Source organism: Anas acuta, chromosome 1, assembly GCF_963932015.1.
Source record: "Anas acuta chromosome 1, bAnaAcu1.1, whole genome shotgun sequence".
NCBI classification, from domain to species: Eukaryota; Metazoa; Chordata; class Aves; order Anseriformes; family Anatidae; genus Anas; species Anas acuta.
This window is the reverse complement of record NC_088979.1, coordinates 810,197-830,906: the sequence shown is the minus strand read 5'-3', so window position 1 is coordinate 830,906 and position 20,710 is coordinate 810,197. Positions and strand designations below refer to the sequence as shown.

Here is a 20,710-nt window from a genome sequence, read left to right as displayed (position 1 = left end):
AGAAAGAAAACTGAAGAAAGTGATGCACAGAACAGTTGCTCACCACCCTCTGACCCATGCCCAGCCTGTCCCTGAGCAATGGCAGCCCCTCAGCCAACCCTGCCACAGTGTGAGCAGCACAGAAGTCCTTGGCTCTGTGTCAGCACTGCTCAGCAGCATCTAAGCCAGCAGTGTGTTATCAGCACCATTCTCATCCTAAAACCAAAGCCCCACACCAGCTACGGTGATGAAAAGCAACTCGATCCCAGACAAAACCAGGACAAGCCAGTGTCCCCTCCGGCGGGAGCCCCTCTGCACTGAGGGCTGCAGAGCCTGCGCCTCACCTCTCAGCACCCAAGGGACTGGGACACACACACGCCCTAGAGCATGGGCAACTGATAAGAGGCGATTTCCTGTTGGTTTCCCTGCAGCCTTTTGCAGCAGCCCAGCAGCAACTGGGTGGTCATGGGGGCTGGCACACAAACTGTCTGGGGGTTGCTATAAAAAGGCAGAGCAGCCAGCTCCACGCACCCTGCAGCAGCGCCGAGCCGTAGGTCCTGCATGCAACAGAGCAGAGGTAACATCTCACTGCAGCACCAGGGCTCCTCCTGGCACAAATGCTGCGGCCTCAGAGGATGTCGGGGCTGCACGGGGGAACCCAGGTGTCTGCGGTGATTGATGCAAGTAGTTGGGCTGGAGTCCGGGCCAGTATCGGGGTGGGGAAGACCCAGGTGGCCCTGGCTGGGGACACACACTGCAGGTGCTTCCCTCTGGTGCCAGGGGGGCCATGGGCGGTTTTCGAGGTGACCCTGATGCCTCTGCTCTGCTTCTCCCTGCAGCCTTCTCCGACCCTGCGCTCTCCCCCTAGCAGACGCCCGTGCCCTGTACTGCTGCACTCAGCGGCTGAGCTCAGCCAGTTGCAGAGGACCGGGTCCTGCGCTGCCTGGGGCATCCCCGCTCGTAGCTGGACCCCCGGAGCTTCCTGCACAGGGAGCACCTTGGCCTGGGCTGGGTGCTGCTGGCCGGCACCTTGGCTGGCACCTTGGCCGCCAGCAGCACCCGTGAGCAAGACCTCGGCCCCATAAAGAAGTTGGCAATGGGCATGGCCCAGAACTCCTTCGATGACCAGTACCGGGGTTGCAGATACAAGATGGAGGTTGCGCTGAAGAAACTGCACCATGTGGAATTCAAAAACCACATCTATGCAAACACCTGGAGAAGAGCAGATAAGAGGTGGCGGAAACAATGGGGGAACTCCAACCACTCGCAGGTGCTGCAGCGGGAGTACGCAGTGGCCGTGCTGGCATACACTGCTGGCACAGGCCTCTACAGCCAGTTCAACGCAGCTGTGCGCGAGGGTGGGCGCTCCCGCGGGTACTACCTCCAATCCTTCCCCTTCAAGACACTGCATTTCCTCCTGACCGAGGCCCTGCACACTCTGCGGAATGCCCAGGGCCGCAGATGCTACAACGTCTACCGTGGCGTCAGGGGCATCCACTTTATGGCCCAGATCAACCAGACTGTCCGATTCGGCCAGTTCGCCTCTGCCTCCCTCCATAAGAAAGCTACCAAGAGATTTGGCCAGGACACCTTCTTCATTGTGTACACCTGCTACGGTGTCCCCATCTGGAACTTCTCCTTCTACCCTGGTGAGAAAGAAGTCCTCATCCCACCCTTTGAGGTCTTCAAGGTCACCAAAGTCATCCATGACTTCAGCAGAAGCATCATCCATCTCCGCTCCCATTCCACACATAGCACCTACAACTGTGCGTTGCTGAAGGGTACGGGCAGCCAGCAGGGTGGGTGCCCCCGGGAGATGGCTGGGAACAGGGCACAGCCCTGGGCAGGCGCCGCTGTGCTCCCCGTGCACCTCCAGCCATGAAGGAGGAGCAGGAGGACCTGCTGAGGGGTTAGGTTTGGAGTATAAAAAAGCAGGGCCGGTCAGTGTTTGTGTGTCCTATCATCGCATTTCTCTCATTAAAGCTTTTCTCTTTGCACACTCGCAGCCTTTCCCATGTGTCCGCATGCTGAGAGGCCTACGTGCCAGCTCCTGGCGAGGCCTCTGTGTGTGCGAGTGAGCTCAGTGCCAGCTCCTGCAGCCAGATCCAAGTGTCCCTTCTCTCCCCAGCCCTGCTGGGGAGGAGGGGAGCGAGCGGCTGTGCGGTGCTGAGCTGCCTGTAGCTTCAAGCACAGCAGGCCTTCTGGTGCCCAGTGCGAGGCCCGAAGGCTTGAGGGAACGGCAGAGCCAAGCGCAGCGTGCCCGAGACAACAGCCCTGCAGGGTCAGCCCACAACACGGCGCTGCCGCCGGCGCCGGGCCTAGGGCCGGCTGCGGGACTGGTGGCGACAGTGCCCGGAGGGGCCGGGGGCAGTGGCAGCCCCACAGGGAGGAGAGGTTGAGATAAGGGCAGGGAGATCGCTCAACCATTATCGTAACAAGCTAAACAGACTCAGAGTAGGAAGATAGGTAACATTTATTGCCTATTACTAACAAGCTAGAGCAGTTAGAAAACAAACACAAAAACAAACTCCAACACCTTCCCCTCATCCACCTCTTCCACCTCCTCCCCCCGAGCAGTGCAGGGGAACGGGCAATGGGGGCTGCGGTCAGTCCCTGGCGCTTCATCCCCGCCACCCCTCACGGTCCCTCTGTGCCCCTGCTCCCTGTGGGGTCCCTCCCATGGATGCCGTCCTTCCCCAACTGATCCTTCAGGGGCTCCAAGAACTGCTCCCACACGGCTCCGTCCAACGGGGTCCATCCCCCAGTCCCAAACTGCTCCAGCACGGGGCCCCCACAGTTGCTGGCAGCTCCCCCCAGCCCCCTGCTCCCCGTGGGCTCCTCCACCCATGGCTGCAGCTCCGGCCCGGGGCCTGCTCCTGCGGGGGCTCTCCATGGGCCGCAGCCTCCTCCAGGCCACATCCACCTGCTCCACCGGGGGCTCCTCCACCCATGGGGGGGCTGCAGCGTGGAGATCTGCTCCGTGTGGGACCCATGGGTGCAGGGGGACAGCCTGCTCCACCAGGGGCCTCTCCCTGCACAGGCCGCAGGGGAACTTGTGCTCTGGTTCATGGAGCACCTCCTGCCCTCCTGCTGCACTGACCTTCTCGCAGAGGCCACCTCAGCAGCCCCCCGCTATCAAGCCCTTGCCAATACAGATTCACAGAACAGCAAACTGAAAAAAAAAACAAAAACACAAATGCACACAGCTTTTAACAAGCCCTCGGATATGATAAATAGAAAAAAGAGAGAACACAGCACAGGATCACGCAGCATCACACTGAAAGATATTAAGACCAAACCAGACAACATTGTGGGCAGCAAATCAACAGATATGTTCGACAAATATGATCATTGTAAGCTCCCTCTGAAGCACTCTGGTCAAATTTCTTGTCATCTCCACCCCCTGAGCCTCTCAATGGATGCCAAAAGGCTGCCGTGGTTTCATATCGATGTCTAACTAAAACCACAACTGCTCTCTCATTGCTCCTCAGAGACAGAGGGGAGGCAGAAAGGATGACACAAAGGAAAAGGCTAAGGTGTTGAGAGAAGGAAAATTGAAATACAAAAGAAAAAGAAAAAACAAAATAAATGCCAATCCACACGGAAGCAAAGAGAAAGCAGTTACTCTCTACTGCCCATCAGCAAGCAAGGTCAGGCACATCTTGGGAAGCAGGGCCCCAATACACATATCTGTTGTCTGGGAGGAAAAACCTCTCTCAACTACTTTCCAATGGTCTTGGGAATCCAGAGAGATCCCGGTCTATTGGAAGATGGCAAATGTGGTTCCAGTTTTCAGCAAGAGCGAGAAAGAAGACCCTGGTAACTACAGACCTGTCAGTCTCATTTCAGTGCCTGGTAAAATCATGGAGAAAATTATCCCAGGAGTTATTGAAAAGCACCTGAGGGACAAGGCAGTCCCTGGTCACAGCAAGCAGAGGGTTCATGAGGGGAAGGCCCCGCTTAACGAACTTAATTTCCTTTCATGACAAAGTTACCCACATAGTTGACCAACGGATGGCAGCTGATGAAATCGTTTTGTATTTCGGCAATGTGTTTGATACGGTTTCTCAAAGTATCCCTCAGGACTAAATGTGCAGCACACAGCTAGACAGGTACCTAATGTGCTGGGTGAACAACTGGCTGGTGGGTCAGGCTCCAAGGGTGCTAGTAAATGGGGTTACATCAGGCTGACGGGCAGTTACTTGTGGGGTTTCCATGGGCTCAGTTTTGGGGCCAGTTTTTGTGAATATTTTTATAAAGGAAAATATTGACATTTATTTTTATAAATGAAAATTATGTTATTTATTTTCATAAATGGAAGCATTGACATTCATAAATTTCATTTCTTTGTCTGGGGGACTGCTGCTGGAAACTGCAGCAGCATTTTTATCTGACAAAACCCCTTTGTGATTGTTTGTCCTAGCAACTCACATCTCCGCAGGTATCAGTACAGGCTGGGGAATGACCTGCTGGAGAGGAGCTCTGCGGAGAAGAACCTGGGGATCCTGGTGGGTGACAGGTTGTCCATGAGGCAGCAGTGTGCCCTGGTGGCCAAGAGGGCCAAGGGGATCCTGGAGGGCATTAAAAGGAGCGTGGCCAGCAGGTCAAGGGAGGTGATCCTTCCCCTCTGCTCTGCCCTGGTCAGGCCTCACCTGGAGCACTGGGTCCAGTTCTGAGCTTCCCGGTACAAAAAAGACAGGGATCTCCTGGAAAGAGTCCAGCGGAGGGCCACAAGGATGAGACGGGGCCAGGAGCATCTTCCCTGTGAGGAGAGGCTGAGAGACCTGGGGCTGTGCAGCCTGGAGAAGAGAGGACTGAGAGGGGATGTCCTCAATGTGTACAAATACCTGAGGGGTGGGAGACAGAGGGATTTGGCCAACCTCTTTCAGTGGTCTGTGGGGACAGGACAAGGGGCAGTGGCCACAAAATGGAGTCCAGGCAGTTCCGCACCAACACGCGAAAGATCCTCTTCTTTGAGGATCCTCTGCTCCTTGGCAGAGGAGCTGGCCAAGCCACTTTCCATCATTTATCAGCAGTCCTGGCTATCGGGGGAGGTCCCAGCTGACTGGCGGCTAGCAAACGTGACGCCCATCTACAAGAAGGGCCGGAGGGCAGACCCAGGGAACTACAGGCCTGTCAGTTTGACCTCAGTACCAGGGAAGCTCATGGAGCAGATCCTCTTGGGAGTCATCACGCGGCACTTGCAGGGCAAGCAGGTGATCAGGCCCAGTCAGCATGGGGTTATGAAAGGCAGGTCCTGCTTGACGAACCTGATCTCCTTGTGTGACAATGTTACACGCTTGGTGGATGAGGGGAAGGCTGTGGATGCGGTCTACCTTGACTTCAGCAAGGCTTTTAACACGGTTTCCCACAGCATTCTCCTCAAGAAACTGGCTGCTCTTGGCTTGGACTGGCGCACGCTTCGTTGGGTTAGAAACTGGCTGGATTGCCGGGCCCAAAGAGTTGTGGTGAATGGAGTCAAGTCCAGTTGGAGGCCGGTCACTAGTGGCGTTCCCCAGGGCTCGGTGCTGGGGCCGGTCCTCTTTAATATCTTCATCAATGATCTGGATGAGGGCATTGAGTGCACCCTCAGTAAGTTCACAGATGACACCAAGTTAGGTGCGTGTGTCGATATGCTCGAGGGTAGGAAGGCTCTGCAGGAGGATCTGGATAGGCTGCACCGATGGGCTGAGGCCAACTGCATGAAGTTCAACAAGGCCAAGTGCCGGGTCCTGCACCTGGGGCACAACAACCCCAAGCAGAGCTACAGGCTGGGAGATGAGTGGTCGGAAAGCTGCCAGGCAGAGAAATACCTGGGAATATTGGTGGATAGTCGGCTGAAGATGAGCCAGCAGTGTGCTCAGGTGGCCAAGAAGGCCAACGGCATCCTGGCTTGTATCAGAAGCAGTGTGACCAGCAGGGCTAGGGAGGTGATCGTCCCCCTGTACTCAGCTCTGGTGAGGCCGCACCTCGAGTCCTGTTTTCAGTTTTGGGCCCCTCGCTACAAGAAGGACATGGAGGTGCTTGAGCGGGTCCAGAGAAGGGCGACGAAGCTGGTGAGGGGCCTGGAGAACAAGTCCTATGAGGAGCGGCTGAGGGAGCTGGGCTTGTTCAGCCTGGAGAAGAGGAGGCTCAGGGGCGACCTTATTGCTCTCTGCAGGTACCTTAAAGGAGGCTGTAGCGAGGTGGGGGTTGGTCTGTTCTCCCACGTGCCTGGTGACAGGACGATGGGGAATGGGCTTAAATTGCGACAGGGGAGTTTTAGGTGCGATATTAGGAAGAACTTCTTTACCGAAAGGGTTGTGAGGCATTGGAACGGGCTGCCCAGGATAGGTGGTGGAGTCACCATCCCTGGAGGTCTTTAAAAGACGTTTAGATGTAGAGCTTAAGGCTATGGTTTAGTGGGGACTGTTAGCGTTAGGTCAGAGGTTGGACTCGATGATCTTGAGGTCTCTTCCAACCTAGAAATTCTGTGATTCTGTGATTCTGTGACTTCAGCAAGGCTTCTGGTACTGTCTCCTACAACATCTTGGTAAAAAAACTGAGAAAGTGTGGGACAGAGGAGTGGACAGTAAGGTGGGTTGAGAAGTGGCTGACTGGCTGAGCTCAGAAGGTGGTGATCAGAGCACAGAGTCTGGCTGGAGACCTGCGACTAACGGTGTTCCCCAGCGGTCAGGGCCAGGTCCGGTCTTGTTCAACACCTTCTTCGATGACCTTGACTAAGGAATAGTGTCCACCCTCAAAAAGTACAGCGATAATACAAGGCTGGGAGGAGTGGCTGACACACCAGAATGTTGTGCTGCCATTCAGTGAGACCTGGACAGGCTGGAGAGATGAGCAGGGAGAAACCAAGTAAGGTTTAACAAGACCAAGTATAGAGTCCTGCACCTGGGAAGGAACAACTGAATGTTATCAGTATAGGCTGGGGGATGACCTGCTGGAGAGGAGCTCTGTGGAGAAGGACCTGGGGATCCTGGTGGGTGACAGGTTGTCCATGAAGCAGCAGTGTGCCCTGGTGGCCAAGAGGGCCAAGGGGATCCTGGAGGGCATTAAAAGGAGCATGGCCAGCAGGTCGAGGGAGGTGGCTCCGCTGTCCCAGCACCAGAGCAGCCAGGTGACAAGGTGCTCACCTGGACAACGACTGAAATCTTTTCGCCTATCTCATAGCTCATGCTGGAATAGGCATCGGGTAGTTCCTGATGCTCTCATGATACCTTCCTCTTCATCTTCCTGTTCCTCTGATGGCCCCGCCACTCTGGAGCAGCCTGCCTCGTCTTCTTCCTCCTCCCCAGTCTGAGTGGGAGTTCCTCTGCATTCTAAGCAAGCCGTGGGAGAAGCTAAGGTTTACAAATTACAATTGTTAAACAACAATTTTGTTTTAACACGCTGAGGTCAGATCTGTCCTTATCTCAACCCTTTGGGCCCCGTGCTGGACATCAAAGGACTGCTGTGGTTTAACCGGCAACCAGCTTTTTCCTCAAGTGGGATGGGGGAGAGAATTGGGGGTGGGGGGGGCGCTACCCCTATATATTGTTGCATGACCCCACATGGTGTGGAATACCCCTTTGGCCAGTTGGGGTCAGCTGTCCTGGGCCTGTCCCCTCCCAGCTCCTGCTGCACCCCCAGCCTGCCCGCTGCCAGGGCAGTGTGAGCAGCACAGAAGTCCTTGGCTGTGTCAGCACTGCTCAGCAGCATCTAAGCCAGCAGTGTGTTATCAGCACCATTCTCATCCTAAAACCAAAGCCCCACACCAGCTACGGTGATGAAAAGCAACTCGATCCCAGACAAAACCAGGACAAGCCAGTGTCTGATCCTGCGGGAGCCCCTCTGCACTGAGGGCTGCAGAGCCTGTGCCTCACCTCTCAGCACCCAAGGGACTGGGACCCACACACGCATGCACTAGAGCATGGGCAACTGATAAGAGGCGATTTCCTGTTGGTTTCCCTGCAGCCTTTTGCAACAGCCCAGCAGCAACTGGGTGGTCATGGGGGGCTGGAACACAAACTGTCTGGGGGTTGCTATAAAAAGGCAGAGCAGCCAGCTCCACGCACCCTGCAGCAGCGCCGAGCCGTGGGTCCTGCATGCAACAGAGCAGAGGTAACATCTCACTGCAGCACCAGGGCTCCTCCTGGCACAAATGCTGCGGCCTCAGAGGATGTCGGGGCTGCACGGGGGAACCCAGGTGTCTGCGGTGTTTGATGCAAGTAGTTGGGCTGGAGTCCGGGCCGGTATCGGGGTGGGGAAGACCCAGGTGGCCGTGGCTGGGGACACACACTGCGGGTGCTTCCCTCTGGTGCCAGGGGGGCCATGGGCATCTTTGGAGGTGCCCCTGATGCATCTGCTCCGCTTCTCCCTGCAGCCTTCTCCGACCCTGCGCTCTCCCCCTAGCAGACGCCCGTGCCCTGTACTGCTGCACTCAGCGGCTGAGCTCAGCCGGTTGCAGAGGACCGGGTCCATCCCCGCTCGTGGCTGGACCCCCGGAGCTTCCTGCACATGGAGCACCTCGGCCTGGGCTGGGTGCTGCTGGCCGGCACCTTGGCTGGCACCTTGGCCGCCAGCAGCACCCGTGAGCAAGACCTCAGCCCCATAAAGAAGTTGGCAATGGGCATGGCCCAGAACTCCTTCGATGACCAGTATCGGGGTTGTAGAAACAAGATGGAGGTTGCGCTGAAGAAACTGCACCATGCGGAATTCAAAAACCACATTTATGCAGACACCTGGAGAAGAGCAGACGAGAGGTGGCGGAAGCAATGGGGCAACTCCATCCACCCGCAGGTGCTGCGGAGGGAATACGCGGTGGCCGTGCTGGCGTACACTGCTAATACAGGCCTCTACAGCCAGTTCAACGCAGCTGTGCGCGAGGGTGGGCGCTCCCGCGGGTACTACCTCCAATCCTTCCCCTTCAAGACACTGCATTTCCTCCTGACTGAGGCCCTGCACACTCTGTGGAATGCCCAGGGCCGCAGATGCTACAACGTCTACCGTGGCGTCAAGGGCATCCACTTTACGGCCCACCGCCAGCAGACCGTCCGCTTCGGCCAGTTCGCCTCTGCCTCCCTCCAGAAGAATGCTGCCCAGAAATTTGGCCAGGACACCTTCTTCATTGTGTACACCTGCTACGGTGTCCCCATCAAGCATTTCTCCTTTTTCCCTACTGAGGATGAAGTCCTCATCCCACCCTATGAGGTCTTCATGGTCACCAAATTCACCCGTGACAGACGCGGAAACGTCATCCATCTCCGCTCCCATACCACGCACAGCACCTACAACTGTGCGCTGCTGAAGGGTAAGGGCAGGCAGCAGGGTGAGTGCCCCCGGGAGATGTCTGGGGACAGGGCAGAGCCCTGGGCAGGCGCTGCCGTGCTCCCCGCGCTCCTCCAGCCATGGCTGCAGAAGAACGGGGGCCTCGTGCCACTGGCTCTGTGAGGGGAAGGGGAGCCTCGTGGTGAAGGCAACACCTCCGTGTGGGTAGCTAAGGGAGGTGAGGAGCTTGGGGAGCTTGGGGAGCCTGGGGAGCTTGAAATAATGTGGAGCTGCTGTGTGGAGGCATGGGGGTGTGTAGAGAAGGAGGAGCAGGAGGGCCTGCTGAGGGGTTAGGTTTGGGGTATAAAAGGGCCGGTCAGTGTTTGTGTGTCCTATCGTCGCATTTCTCTCATTAAAGCTTTTCTCTTTGCACACTCGCAGCCTTTCCCATGTGTCCGCGTGCTGAGAGGCCTACGTGCCAGCTCCTGGCGAGGCCTCTGTGTGTGCGAGTGAGCTCAGTGCCAGCTCCTGCAGCCAGATCCAAGTGTCCCTTCTCTCCCCAGCCCTGCTGGGGAGGAGGGGAGCGAGCGGCTGTGCGGTGCTGAGCTGCCTGTAGCTTCAAGCACAGCAGGCCTTCTGGTGCCCAGTGCGAGGCCCGAAGGCTTGAGGGAACGGCAGAGCCAAGCGCAGCGTGCCCGAGAGAACAGCCCTGCGGGGATCAGCCCACAACACGGCGCTGCCGCCGGCGCCGGGCCTAGGGCCGGCTGCGGGACTGGTGGCGACAGTGCCCGGAGGGGCCGGGGGCAGTGGCAGCCCCAGAGGGAGGAGAGGTGGCCCTGGCTTTGTGTTGAAGTGGCCCAACGGTGTCTGGGGTGACCTGGCCCCTGGCAGCTCCCCCCAGCCCCCTGCTCCATGTGGGCTCCTCTCCACAGGCTGCAGCTCCGGCCCGGGGCCTGCTCCTGCGGGGGCTCTCCATGGGCCGCAGCCTCCTCCAGGCCACAGCCACCTGCTCCACCGGGGGCTCCTCCACCCATGGGGGGGCTGCAGCGTGGAGATCTGCTCCGTGTGGGACCCATGGGTGCAGGGGGACAGCCTGCTCCACCAGGGGCCTCTCCCTGCACAGGCCGCAGGGGAACTTGTGCTCTGGTTCATGGAGCACCTCCTGCCCTCCTGCTGCACTGACCTTCTCACAGAGGCCACCTCAGCAGCCCCCCGCTATCAAGCCCTTGCCAATACAGATTCACAGAACAGCAAACTGAAAAAAACAACACAAATGCACACAGATTTTAACAAGCCCTCGGATATGATAAATAGCAAAAGAGAGAACACGGCACAGGATCACGCAGCATCACACTGAAAGATATTAAGAGCAAACCAGACAACATTGTGGGCAGCAAATCAACAGATATGTTCAACAAATATGATCATTGTCAGCTCCCTCTGAAGCACTCTGGTCAAATTTCTTGTCATCTCCACCCCCTGAGCCTCTCAATGGATGCCAAAAGGCTGCCGTGGTTTCACATCGATGTCTAACTAAAACCACAACTGCTCTCTCATTGCTCCTCAGAGACAGAGGGGAGGCAGAAAGGATGACACAAAGGAAAAGGCTAAGGTGTTGAGAGAAGGAAAATTGAAATACAAAAGAAAAAGAAAAAACAAAATAAATGCCAATCCACACGGAAGCAAAGAGAAAGCAGTTACTCTCTACTGCCCATCAGCAAGCAAGGTCAGGCACATCTTGGGAAGCAGGGCCCCAATACACATATCTGTTGTCTGGGAGGAAAAACCTCTCTCAATTACTTTCCAATGGTCTTGGGAATCCAGAGAGATCCCGGTCTATTGGAAGATGGCAAATGTGGTTCCAGTTTTCAGCAAGAGCGAGAAAGAAGACCCTGGTAACTACAGACCTGTCAGTCTCATTTCAGTGCCTGGTAAAATCATGGAGAAAATTATCCCAGGAGTTATTGAAAAGCACCTGAGGGACAAGGCAGTCCCTGGTCATAGCAAGCAGAGGGTTCATGAGGGGAAGGCCCCGCTTAACGAACTTAATTTCCTTTCATGACAAAGTTACCCACATAGTTGACCAACGGATGGCAGCTGATGAAATTGTTTTGTATTTTGGCAAAGCGTTTGATACGGTTTCTCAAAGTATCCCTCAGGACTAAATGTGCAGCACACAGCTAGACAGGTACCTAATGTGCTGGGTGAACAACTGGCTGGTGGGTCAGGCTCCAAGGGTGCTAGTAAATGGGGTTACATCAGGCTGACGGGCAGTTACTCGTGGGGTTCCCTGGGGCTCTGTTTTGGGGCCAGTTTTTGTCAATGTTTTCATAAATGAAAACACATTTATTTTTATAAATGAAAATTATGTTATTTATTTTCATAAATGAAAGCATTGACATTCATAAATTTCATTTCTATGTCTGGGGGACTGCTGCTGGAAACTGCAGCAGCAGTTTTATCTGACAAAACCCCTTTGTGATTGTTTGTCCTAGCAACTCACATCTCCGCAGGTATCAGTACAGGCTGGGGAATGACCTGCTGGAGAGGAGCTCTGCGGAGAAGAACCTGGGGATCCTGGTGGGTGACAGGTTGTCCATGAGGCAGCAGTGTGCCCTGGTGGCCAAGAGGGCCAAGGGGATCCTGGCGGGCATTAAAAGGAGCGTGGCCAGCAGGTCGAGGGAGGTGATCCTCCCCCTCTGCTCTGCCCTGGTCAGGCCTCACCTGGAGCGCTGGGTCCAGTTCTGGGCTCCCTGGTACAAGAAAGACAACAGGGATCTCCTGGAAAGAGTCCAGCGGAGGGCCACAAGGATGATCCGGGGCCTGGAGCATCTTCCCTGTGAGGAGAGGCTGAGAGACCTGGGGCTGTGCAGCCTGGAGAAGAGAGGACTGAGAGGGGATGTCCTCAATGTGTACAAATACCTGAGGGGTGGGAGACAGAGGGATTTGGCCAACCTCTTTTCAGTGGTCTGTGGGGACAGAACAAGGGGCAGTGGCCACAAAATGGAGCCCAGGCAGTTCCGCACCAACATGTGAAAGATCCTCTTCTTTGAGAGAACTGGCAGAGGAGCTGGCCAAGCCACTTTCCATCATTTATCAGCAGTCCTGGCTATCGGGGGAGGTCCCAGCTGACTGGCGGCTAGCAAACGTGACGCCCATCTACAAGAAGGGCCGGAGGGCAGACCCAGGGAACTACAGGCCTGTCAGTTTGACCTCAGTACCAGGGAAGCTCATGGAGCAGATCCTCTTGGGAGTCATCACGCGGCACTTGCAGGGCAAGCAGGTGATCAGGCCCAGTCAGCATGGGGTTATGAAAGGCAGGTCCTGCTTGACGAACCTGATCTCCTTGTGTGACAATGTTACACGCTTGGTGGATGAGGGGAAGGCTGTGGATGCGGTCTACCTTGACTTCAGCAAGGCTTTTAACACGGTTTCCCACAGCATTCTCCTCAAGAAACTGGCTGCTCTTGGCTTGGACTGGCGCACGCTTCGTTGGGTTAGAAACTGGCTGGATTGCCGGGCCCAAAGAGTTGTGGTGAATGGAGTCAAGTCCAGTTGTAGGCCGGTCACTAGTGGCGTTCCCCAGGGCTCGGTGCTGGGGCCGGTCCTCTTTAATATCTTTATCAATGATTTGGACGAGGGCATTGAGTGCACCCTCAGTAAGTTCGCAGATGACACCAAGTTAGGTGCGTGTGTTGATCTGCTCGAGGGTAGGAAGGCTCTGCAGGAGGATCTGGATAGGCTGCACCGATGGGCTGAGGCCAACTGCATGAAGTTCAACAAGGCCAAGTGCCGGGTCCTGCACCTGGGGCACAACAACCCCAAGCAGAGCTACAGGCTGGGAGATGAGTGGTTGGAGAGCTGCCAGGCAGAGAAGGACCTGGGAGTATTGTTGGACAGTCGGCTGAATATGAGCCAGCAGTGTGCTCAGGTGGCCAAGAAGGCCAACGGCATCCTGGCTTGTATCAGAAACAGTGTGACCAGCAGGGCTAGGGAGGTGATCGTCCCCCTGTACTCGGCTCTGGTGAGGCCGCACCTCGAGTACTGTGTTCAGTTTTGGGCCCCTCGCTACAAGAAGGACATGGAGGTGCTTGAGCGAGTCCAGAGAAGGGCAACAAAGCTGGTGAGGGGCCTGGAGAACAAGTCCTACGAGGAGCAGCTGAAGGAGCTGGGCTTGTTCAGCCTGGAGAAGAGGAGGCTCAGGGGCGACCTTATTGCTCTCTACAGATACCTTAAAGGAGGCTGTAGCGAGGTGGGAGTTGGCCTGTTCTCTCACGTGCCTGGTGACAGGACGAGGGGGAATGGGCTAAAGTTGTGCCAGGGGAGGTTTAGGTTAGATGTTAGGAAGAGCTTCTTTACTAAAAGGGTTGTGAGGCAGTGGAACAGGCTGCCCAGGGTGGTGGTGGAGTCACCATCACTGGAAGTCTTCAAAAGACGTTTAGATGTAGAGCTTAGGGCTATGGTTTAGTGGGGACTGTTAGTGTTAGGTTAGGTTGGACTCGATGTTCTTGAGGTCTCTTCCAACCTAGAAATTCTGTGATTCTGTGATTCTGTGACTTCAGCAAGGCTTCTGGTACTGTCTCCCACAACATCTTGGTAACAAAACCGAGAAAGTGTGGGACAGAGGAGTGGACAGTAAGGTGGGTTGAGAAGTGGCTGACTGGCTGAGCTCAGAAGGTGGTGATCAGAGCACAGAGTCTGGCTGGAGACCTGCGACTAACGGTGTTCCCCAGCGGTCAGGGCCAGGTCCGGTCTTGTTCAACACCTTCTTCGATGACCTTGACTAAGGAATAGTGTCCACCCTCAAAAAGTACAGCGATGATACAAGGCTGGGAGGAGTGGCTGACACACCAGAATGTTGTGCTGCCATTCAGTGAGACCTGGACAGGCTGGAGAGATGAGCAGGGAGAAACCAAGTAAGGTTTAACAAGACCAAGTATAGAGTCCTGCACCTGGGAAGGAACAACTGAATGTTATCAGTATAGGCTGGGGGATGACCTGCTGGAGAGGAGCTCTGTGGAGAAGGACCTGGGGATCCTGGTGGGTGACAGGTTGTCCATGAAGCAGCAGTGTGCCCTGGTGGCCAAGAGGGCCAAGGGGATCCTGGAGGGCATTAAAAGGAGCATGGCCAGCAGGTCGAGGGAGGTGGCTCCGCTGTCCCAGCACCAGAGCAGCCAGGTGACAAGGTGCTCACCTGGACAATGACTGAAATCTTTTCGCCTATCTCATAGCTCATGCTGGAATAGGCATCGGGTAGTTCCTGATGCTCTCATGATACCTTCCTCTTCATCTTCCTGTTCCTCTGATGGCCCTGCCACTCTGGAGCAGCCTGCCTCATCCTCTTCTGTTGCAGGAAGCACGGCCGAAAGCACGACAGACACACAGTAGAGTCAGATCATGCTCCATTTTATTGCCCGAATAGCCTAACTTTTATAGAGAACTTAACAGGGGTGGACAGTGTTTCACACAAGATTATTGGTCAAAAGCACTCAGACAAACAACTGCAAGAAAACAACCCCACCTGCAAGAAAACAACCCCTTGTGTTTAGCAGTCACATAGACCTTGTCCTTGAAGCCAGCTACTGGTAACAATATTTTTCTGAGTTCCTCAATCGGGCGATGTGGGAACACTGTCATGGGAACTTCTCATAGTTGCCCTGGTAGCTTGGTTTGCTCAGCTACAGCAAGCCATGGGATTTTTGCTGTTTCAAGAAATCCCTCAACAATTCCCCCTTCTTCTTTTGAGCAAACCAAGCCCGACACAGCAGTTTTACAAGTGACTCTTTGGCTATACTTACAACATACAACGATGATTACCACCACCATAAACCAAATCCTTAATCCCCTTGTGACTAAACCCAGCAACCATCTACACCTTGTTTCAAAGAAGTCAGTGAACCATTGATTGAAAGGATTGATACCATATTGAATCTTTCTCATATGCTCTTTCAGGAAAGTAATGGATTTGTGAATTGACTCATTATGATCAGAAAGGTTTAAACAGTACATTCCCTTAAAGTCCTCACACCCATTCCTTTGAGCCAAAAGCAAGATGTCAATAGCAGCTTGATCCTGTAAAAGCAGATGTCGCAGACTATTTTGATCTGGTAACATCTCCTCAAGTATCTCTGTCGTGGCATAGGCTTGCCTCTCGGCCCAGCATTCCAATTTTTCTAAGTTGTTACGTGCGGCTGCAGATGCCACTCCAGGCACTGAAATTGCTAATGCCGCTCTAGCTGCAACCCCACACAATTCAACATTATCATTGCAATCCGATGCAAGCAATGCCCATTTATGTCTGGTGATCTCACGCAACTGTAACAAGCTAGGAGCAAATACAATGAGTTTATCTAAGTAACATGGACATCTGATAGCATTTGCAGGGATACCTTGCCAGTCCCCATCCTCACAGATCAGAAGCACATCAGGAGGTAAGGCCAAAGCTGTACAATTGTTCCAAACACTGTAGTTGTTACCCCTTGTCTCCATGCTATAAACTCCTAAACCCTGCTTAGCAGCGTCATTGTAATCACAGGTGTTATTTGTGTTTTTGTACCAGTATGGCCCTTTCCCAGTTCCTGTAGCAGGATTCATCTGATAGCCACAGCTACGTTCACATTTGTAGCCACCTTTCAGGTTGATACAGATTTGACTACAGATACCAGGGTTTTGACATTCATCAATTCCACAGTTTCTCTTTTCTACAAAGTCAAACCCAGCTGGACAGTCACATTCATTTATGTTGCATTCCTTTAGGGGCTCATCACCCCAGTCCTTGCAGTCTCTCTGCTGGTTACACACTTTATTGATATCTATGCATTCTCCACTTCTGCACTTGAATTTGCCAGGTCCTGAGCACTGAATAACATCGTTACAGTTTGCTTCATCAGTGCCATCCAGACAGTCTCTCACACCACTGCACTGCCTTCTTCCGTGGACACAGTTCCCATCTTCACATCTGAACTGGTCTGGCCTGCAGGTCTGAGAAGGGCAGTTAATTTCATCACTTCCATCCTTGCAATCAGGATCTCTGTTACAGTCTTTTTCACCATTACATTTCCAGGACACCAGGATACACTGGGTTGACTGAGGACCACAGCTGATTTCATTTACCCGACATGTTCTCATATGACACAGATCAGCACTCTCATCAGACCCATTTTCACAGTCCGGATCCCCATCACACTGCCATCTGTTTGGCACACACTGACCACTGTTGCACACAAAGTCAGATTCAGCACACGTCTTCTTCACACAAGCACTCTCATCACTGCCATCTGAGCAGTCTTCACATTTTGCTCTAGCACTGTCGGCAGCAGTGCACAGGCAGGTGAGGGCGAGCAGCAGGCAGAATGCCCCACAGCGCGGCAGTGCCTGCCGCCGCCCTGCACCTATGTCACTTATACTACTCCTATTACCCGTGCTAGTAGTGTCAGTGGCATCCTCCTGGTACTGTTTCTGTCTTTGCCGCCCCTTACTCTCCCCCTTTTCTTTTTGCCACTGACCATTCACCACAAATGGATAAGACGCATGATTACTAGTTAGGAAAGAGAGTGTAACATCTGCTATACGGCTACAGGCAGTGCCAGCTGCAATCCTAGAAGCTGTTTGTGAACGAGCCTGCCGGTGGTCATTTGGCAGTGTAATCTGCGTCTCTGCACTCCTGCCCTGCAATAGAGCTAAATCGTCATTAATAGTCCGTAGAATGAGGCAACCCCACGGAATGTTATCCAGAAACATAGTTATAACACCGATCTGGGGACGAATAGTCTTTTTTGCATTGCAAGATAAACCTATTATAAAAAGAATGCCAAAGAGAAGCAGCACAGCCGCTGCTGCTGCCTCCATGGTTACGTCAGACAGGCTGCAGGGTCCCGATGTCTGCCCCTCTGCTCTGTGCCGACTCGCCACACGGTGAGGGTCGGCTGCCGTTGTCCACTGATGCCTCTGGTCTCCCGTAGCAGCTCGATCTCGGATGTCCCGCATCACACCGTGATCACGTCAATTTCCCACGGCCCTCCGCAATTCCACGTCTCGCCGCAACCCTGTTTCCCGCGGCCCTCCGCAATTCCACGTCCCGCCGCAACTCTTTTTCCCGCGGCCCTCCGCAATTCCACGTCTCGCCGCAACTCTATTTCCCGCGGCCCTCCGCAATTCCACGTCTCGCCGCAACTCTATTTCCCACGGCCCTCCGCAATTCCACGTCCCGCCGCAACTCTTTTTCCCGCGGCCCTCCGCAATTCCACGTCTCGCCGCAACTCTATTTCCCGCGGCCCTCCGCAATTCCACGTCCCGCCGCGACTCCGTTTACCCGCGGCCCTCCGCAATTCCACGTCCCGCCGCAAAACCCCGTTTCCCACCGTTTTCACGCGTCTCTCAGCGGGAGTACCGCGTCTCACCGTGAGGCCTGTGTACCGTGTTTCCGGGCCGGTGTCCGGTCTGCTCAAGCGCCGGTCGGATGGGCGCTCCGAAGTCCCGACGGCGCGGCGAGATCGCGGTGCCGCTGGTCCCGGCGCCGCCGGTCCCGGCGCCGCTGGTCTCCTGGTCTACCTGCGTTCGGATGTGCCGGCGCCGCTGATGTCCCGCTGCGCTGCGATGTTTGCCCCGGCGCCGCTGCGATGTCCGTGCTCGGCTGCGATGTCTGCTCCGGTGCTGCGATGTCCTGCTCCGGTGCGATGTCTGTTCAGGTCCTGTCCAGGTCTCCCGCTGCGATGTCCTGTTCAGGCCCTGTTCAGGTCTCAGCCTGTTCGGGCGCCATATGTTGCAGGAAGCACGGCCGAAAGCACGACAGACACACAGTAGAGTCAGATCATGCTCCATTTTATTGCCCGAATAGCCTAACTTTTATAGAGAACTTAACAGGGGTGGACAGTGTTTCACACAAGATTATTGGTCAAAAGCACTCAGACAAACAACTGCAAGAAAACAACCCCACCTGCAAGAAAACAATCCCTTGTGTTTAGCAGTCACATAGACCTTGTCCTTGAAGCCAGCTACTGGTAACAATATTTTTCTGAGTTCCTCAATCGGGCGATGTGGGAACACTGTCATGGGAACTTCTCATAGTTGCCCTGGTAGCTTGGTTTGCTCAGCTACAGCAAGCCATGGGATTTTTGCTGTTTCAAGAAATCCCTCAACACTCTTCCTCCTCCCCAGTCCGAGTGGGAGTTCCTCTGCATTCTAAGCAAGCTGTGTGAGAAGCTAAGGTTTACAAATTACAATTGTTAAACAACAATTTTGTTTTAACACGCTGTGGTCAGATCGGTCCTTATCTCAACCCTTTGGGCCCCATGCTGCACATCAAAGGACTACTGTGGTTTAACCGGCCAGCAGCTCAGCACCACAGAGCCGTTTGCTCTTCTTCATCCCCAAGTGGGATGGGGGAGAGAATGGGAGGGCAGGGGAAGTAAAAGCCTGTGAGTTGAGATGAAGACAGTTTAATAGGACAGAAAAAAATTATAACAATAACAATATTTAAACTAAAAATAGTAGTAATAAAAACAATAACACATACAAAGCAAGCGATGCACAATGTGCTCACCACCTGCTGATGGATGCCCAGCTTATCCCTGAGCACCCTGCGCCCCCACCCAGGCTAGCCACCCCTATATATTGTCCAGCATGACCCCATATGGTGTGGAATACCCCTTTGGCCAGTTGGGGTCAGCTGTCCTGGGCCTGTCCCCTCCCAGCTCCTGCTGCACCCCCAGCCTGCCCGCTGCCAGGGCAGTGTGAGCAGCACAGAAGTCCTTGGCTGTGTCAGCACTGCTCTGCAGCATCTAAGCCATCAGTGTGTTATCAGCACCATTCTCATCCTAAAACCAAAGCCCCACACCAGCTACGGTGATGAAAAGCAACTCGATTCCAGCCAAAACCAGGACAAGCCAGTGTCAGCTCCTGCGGGAGCCCCTCTGCACTGAGGGCTGCAGAGCCTGCGCCTCACCTCTCAGCACCCAAGGGACTGGGACCCACACACGCATGCACTAGAGCATGGGAAAAAGAGTCCGGGCTGGTATCAGGGTGGGGAAGACCCAGGTGGCCGTGGCTGGGGACACACACTGCGGGTGCTTCCCTCTGGTGCCAGGGGGACCATGGGCGGCTTTGGAGGTGCCCCTGATGCATCTGCTCCGCTTCTCCCTGCAGCCTTCTCCGACCCTGCGCTCTCCCCCTAGCAGACGCCCGTGCCCTGTACTGCTGCACTCAGCGGCTGAGCTCAGCCGGTTGCAGAGGACCGGGTCCTGCGCTGCCTGGGGCATCCCCGCTCGTGGCTGGACCCCCGGAGCTTCCTGCACATGGAGCACCTCGGCCTGGGCTGGGTGCTGCTGGCCGGCACCTTGGCTGGCACCTTGGCCGCCAGCAGCACCCGTGAGCAAGACCCCGGCCCCATAAAGAAGTTGGCAATGGGCATGGCCCAGAACTCCTTCGATGACCGGTACCAGGACTGCAGATGCGAGATGAAAGAGGCGCTGAAAATGGTGAACCGCACTGAATTCCAAAACCCGCTCTATGCAGACACCTGGAGAAACTCAGAGGAGATGTGGCGGAACTCCATCGATCTGCAGGTGCTGCGGAGGGAGTACGCGGTGGCCGTGCTGGCGTACACTGCTAATACAGGCCTCTACAGCCAGTTCAACGAGGCCGTGTGTGAGGGTGGGTGCTACTGCGAGCACTACCTGGAATGCTTCCCCTTCAAGACGCTGCATTTCCTCCTGACCGAGGCCCTGCAAACTCTGCGGAAAGCCCAGGGCAACAAATGCTATGATGTCTACCGCGGTGTCAGGGGCATCCGCTTTACGGCGCAGCTCCACCAGACCGTCCGCTTCGGCCGGTTTGCCTCTGCCTCCCTCGATAAGAATGCTGCCCAGAAATTTGGCCAGGACACCTTATTCTTTGTGTACACCTGCTACGGTGTCCCCATCTGGAACTTTTCCTTCTACCCTAATGAGAAAGAAGTCCTCATCCCACCCTATGAGGTCTTCAAGGTCACCAACGTCACCCATTACCCAAACGAAACCCACATCCATCCCCGCTCCCATGGTGTGCGCAGCAAGTACAACTGTGCACTGGTGAATGGTAAGGGCAGGCAGCAGGGTGGGTACCAGCGTGAGATGGGCACAGCCCTGGGCAGGTGCCACCGTGCTCCCCGCGCTCCTCCAGCCATGGCTGCAGAGGAACGGGGGCCCCGTGCCACCGGCTCTGTGAGGGGAAGGGGAGCCTCGTGGTGAAGGCAACACCTCCGTGTGGGTAGCTAAGGGAGGTGAGGAGCTTGGGGAGCTTGGGGAGCTTGGGGAGCCTGGGGAGCTTGAAATAACGTGGAGCTGCTGTGCGGAGCCATGGGGGTGTGTAGAGAAGGAGGAGCAGGAGGGCCTGCTGAGGGGTTAGGTTTGGGGTATAAAAAAGCAGGGCCGGTCAGTGTTTGTGTGTCCTATCGTCGCATTTCTCTCATTAAAGCTTTTCTCTTTGCACACTCGCAGCCTTTCCCATGTGT

At 55.0% G+C, this 20,710-nt stretch overlaps 4 protein-coding genes across 7 annotated transcripts in view; 2 read left to right on the top strand and 2 right to left on the bottom strand.

The window, feature by feature from the left end:
- LOC137856076 (ecto-ADP-ribosyltransferase 5-like) overlaps positions 1-20,710 on the bottom strand; it is a 174,748-nt gene that overhangs the window by 60,148 nt on the left and 93,890 nt on the right. The gene's annotated exons all lie outside the window — the stretch shown is intronic.
- The window catches only part of LOC137854552 (erythroblast NAD(P)(+)--arginine ADP-ribosyltransferase-like), an 87,649-nt gene that overhangs the window by 13,622 nt on the left and 53,317 nt on the right, over positions 1-20,710 (bottom strand). The gene's annotated exons all lie outside the window — the stretch shown is intronic.
- LOC137849338 (erythroblast NAD(P)(+)--arginine ADP-ribosyltransferase-like) lies at positions 1,012-6,702 on the top strand. Its single transcript, XM_068668886.1, has 5 exons — positions 1,012-1,760; positions 3,684-3,798; positions 4,403-4,582; positions 6,478-6,550; positions 6,649-6,702. The coding sequence occupies exons 1-5, from the start codon at positions 1,076-1,078 to the stop codon at positions 6,700-6,702; spliced, it is 1,107 nt and encodes a 368-aa protein (XP_068524987.1). The 5' UTR covers positions 1,012-1,075.
- LOC137854903 (uncharacterized) overlaps positions 7,873-20,710 on the top strand; it is a 50,807-nt gene continuing 37,969 nt past the window's right edge. Inside the window, exons 1-2 of the mRNA XM_068678906.1 lie at positions 7,873-8,076; positions 8,339-9,265. Of these exons, the coding sequence (XP_068535007.1) occupies positions 8,473-9,265 (793 nt within the window). The 5' untranslated portion in view covers positions 7,873-8,076; positions 8,339-8,472. The remainder of the gene's footprint in view (positions 8,077-8,338; positions 9,266-20,710) is intronic.

Excerpts from the sequence above, each read along its gene's own strand:
- LOC137849338 (XM_068668886.1), top strand. The coding sequence starts at position 1,076 with ATGGGCATGGCCCAGAACTCCTTCGATGACCAGTACCGGGGTTGCAGA. Across the intron at positions 1,761-3,683 it reads CAACTGTGCGTTGCTGAAGG|GAAAAACCTCTCTCAACTAC; the intron begins GTACGGGCAGCC and ends GTTGTCTGGGAG. Across the intron at positions 3,799-4,402 it reads GAGCGAGAAAGAAGACCCTG|CAACTCACATCTCCGCAGGT; the intron begins GTAACTACAGAC and ends TGTTTGTCCTAG.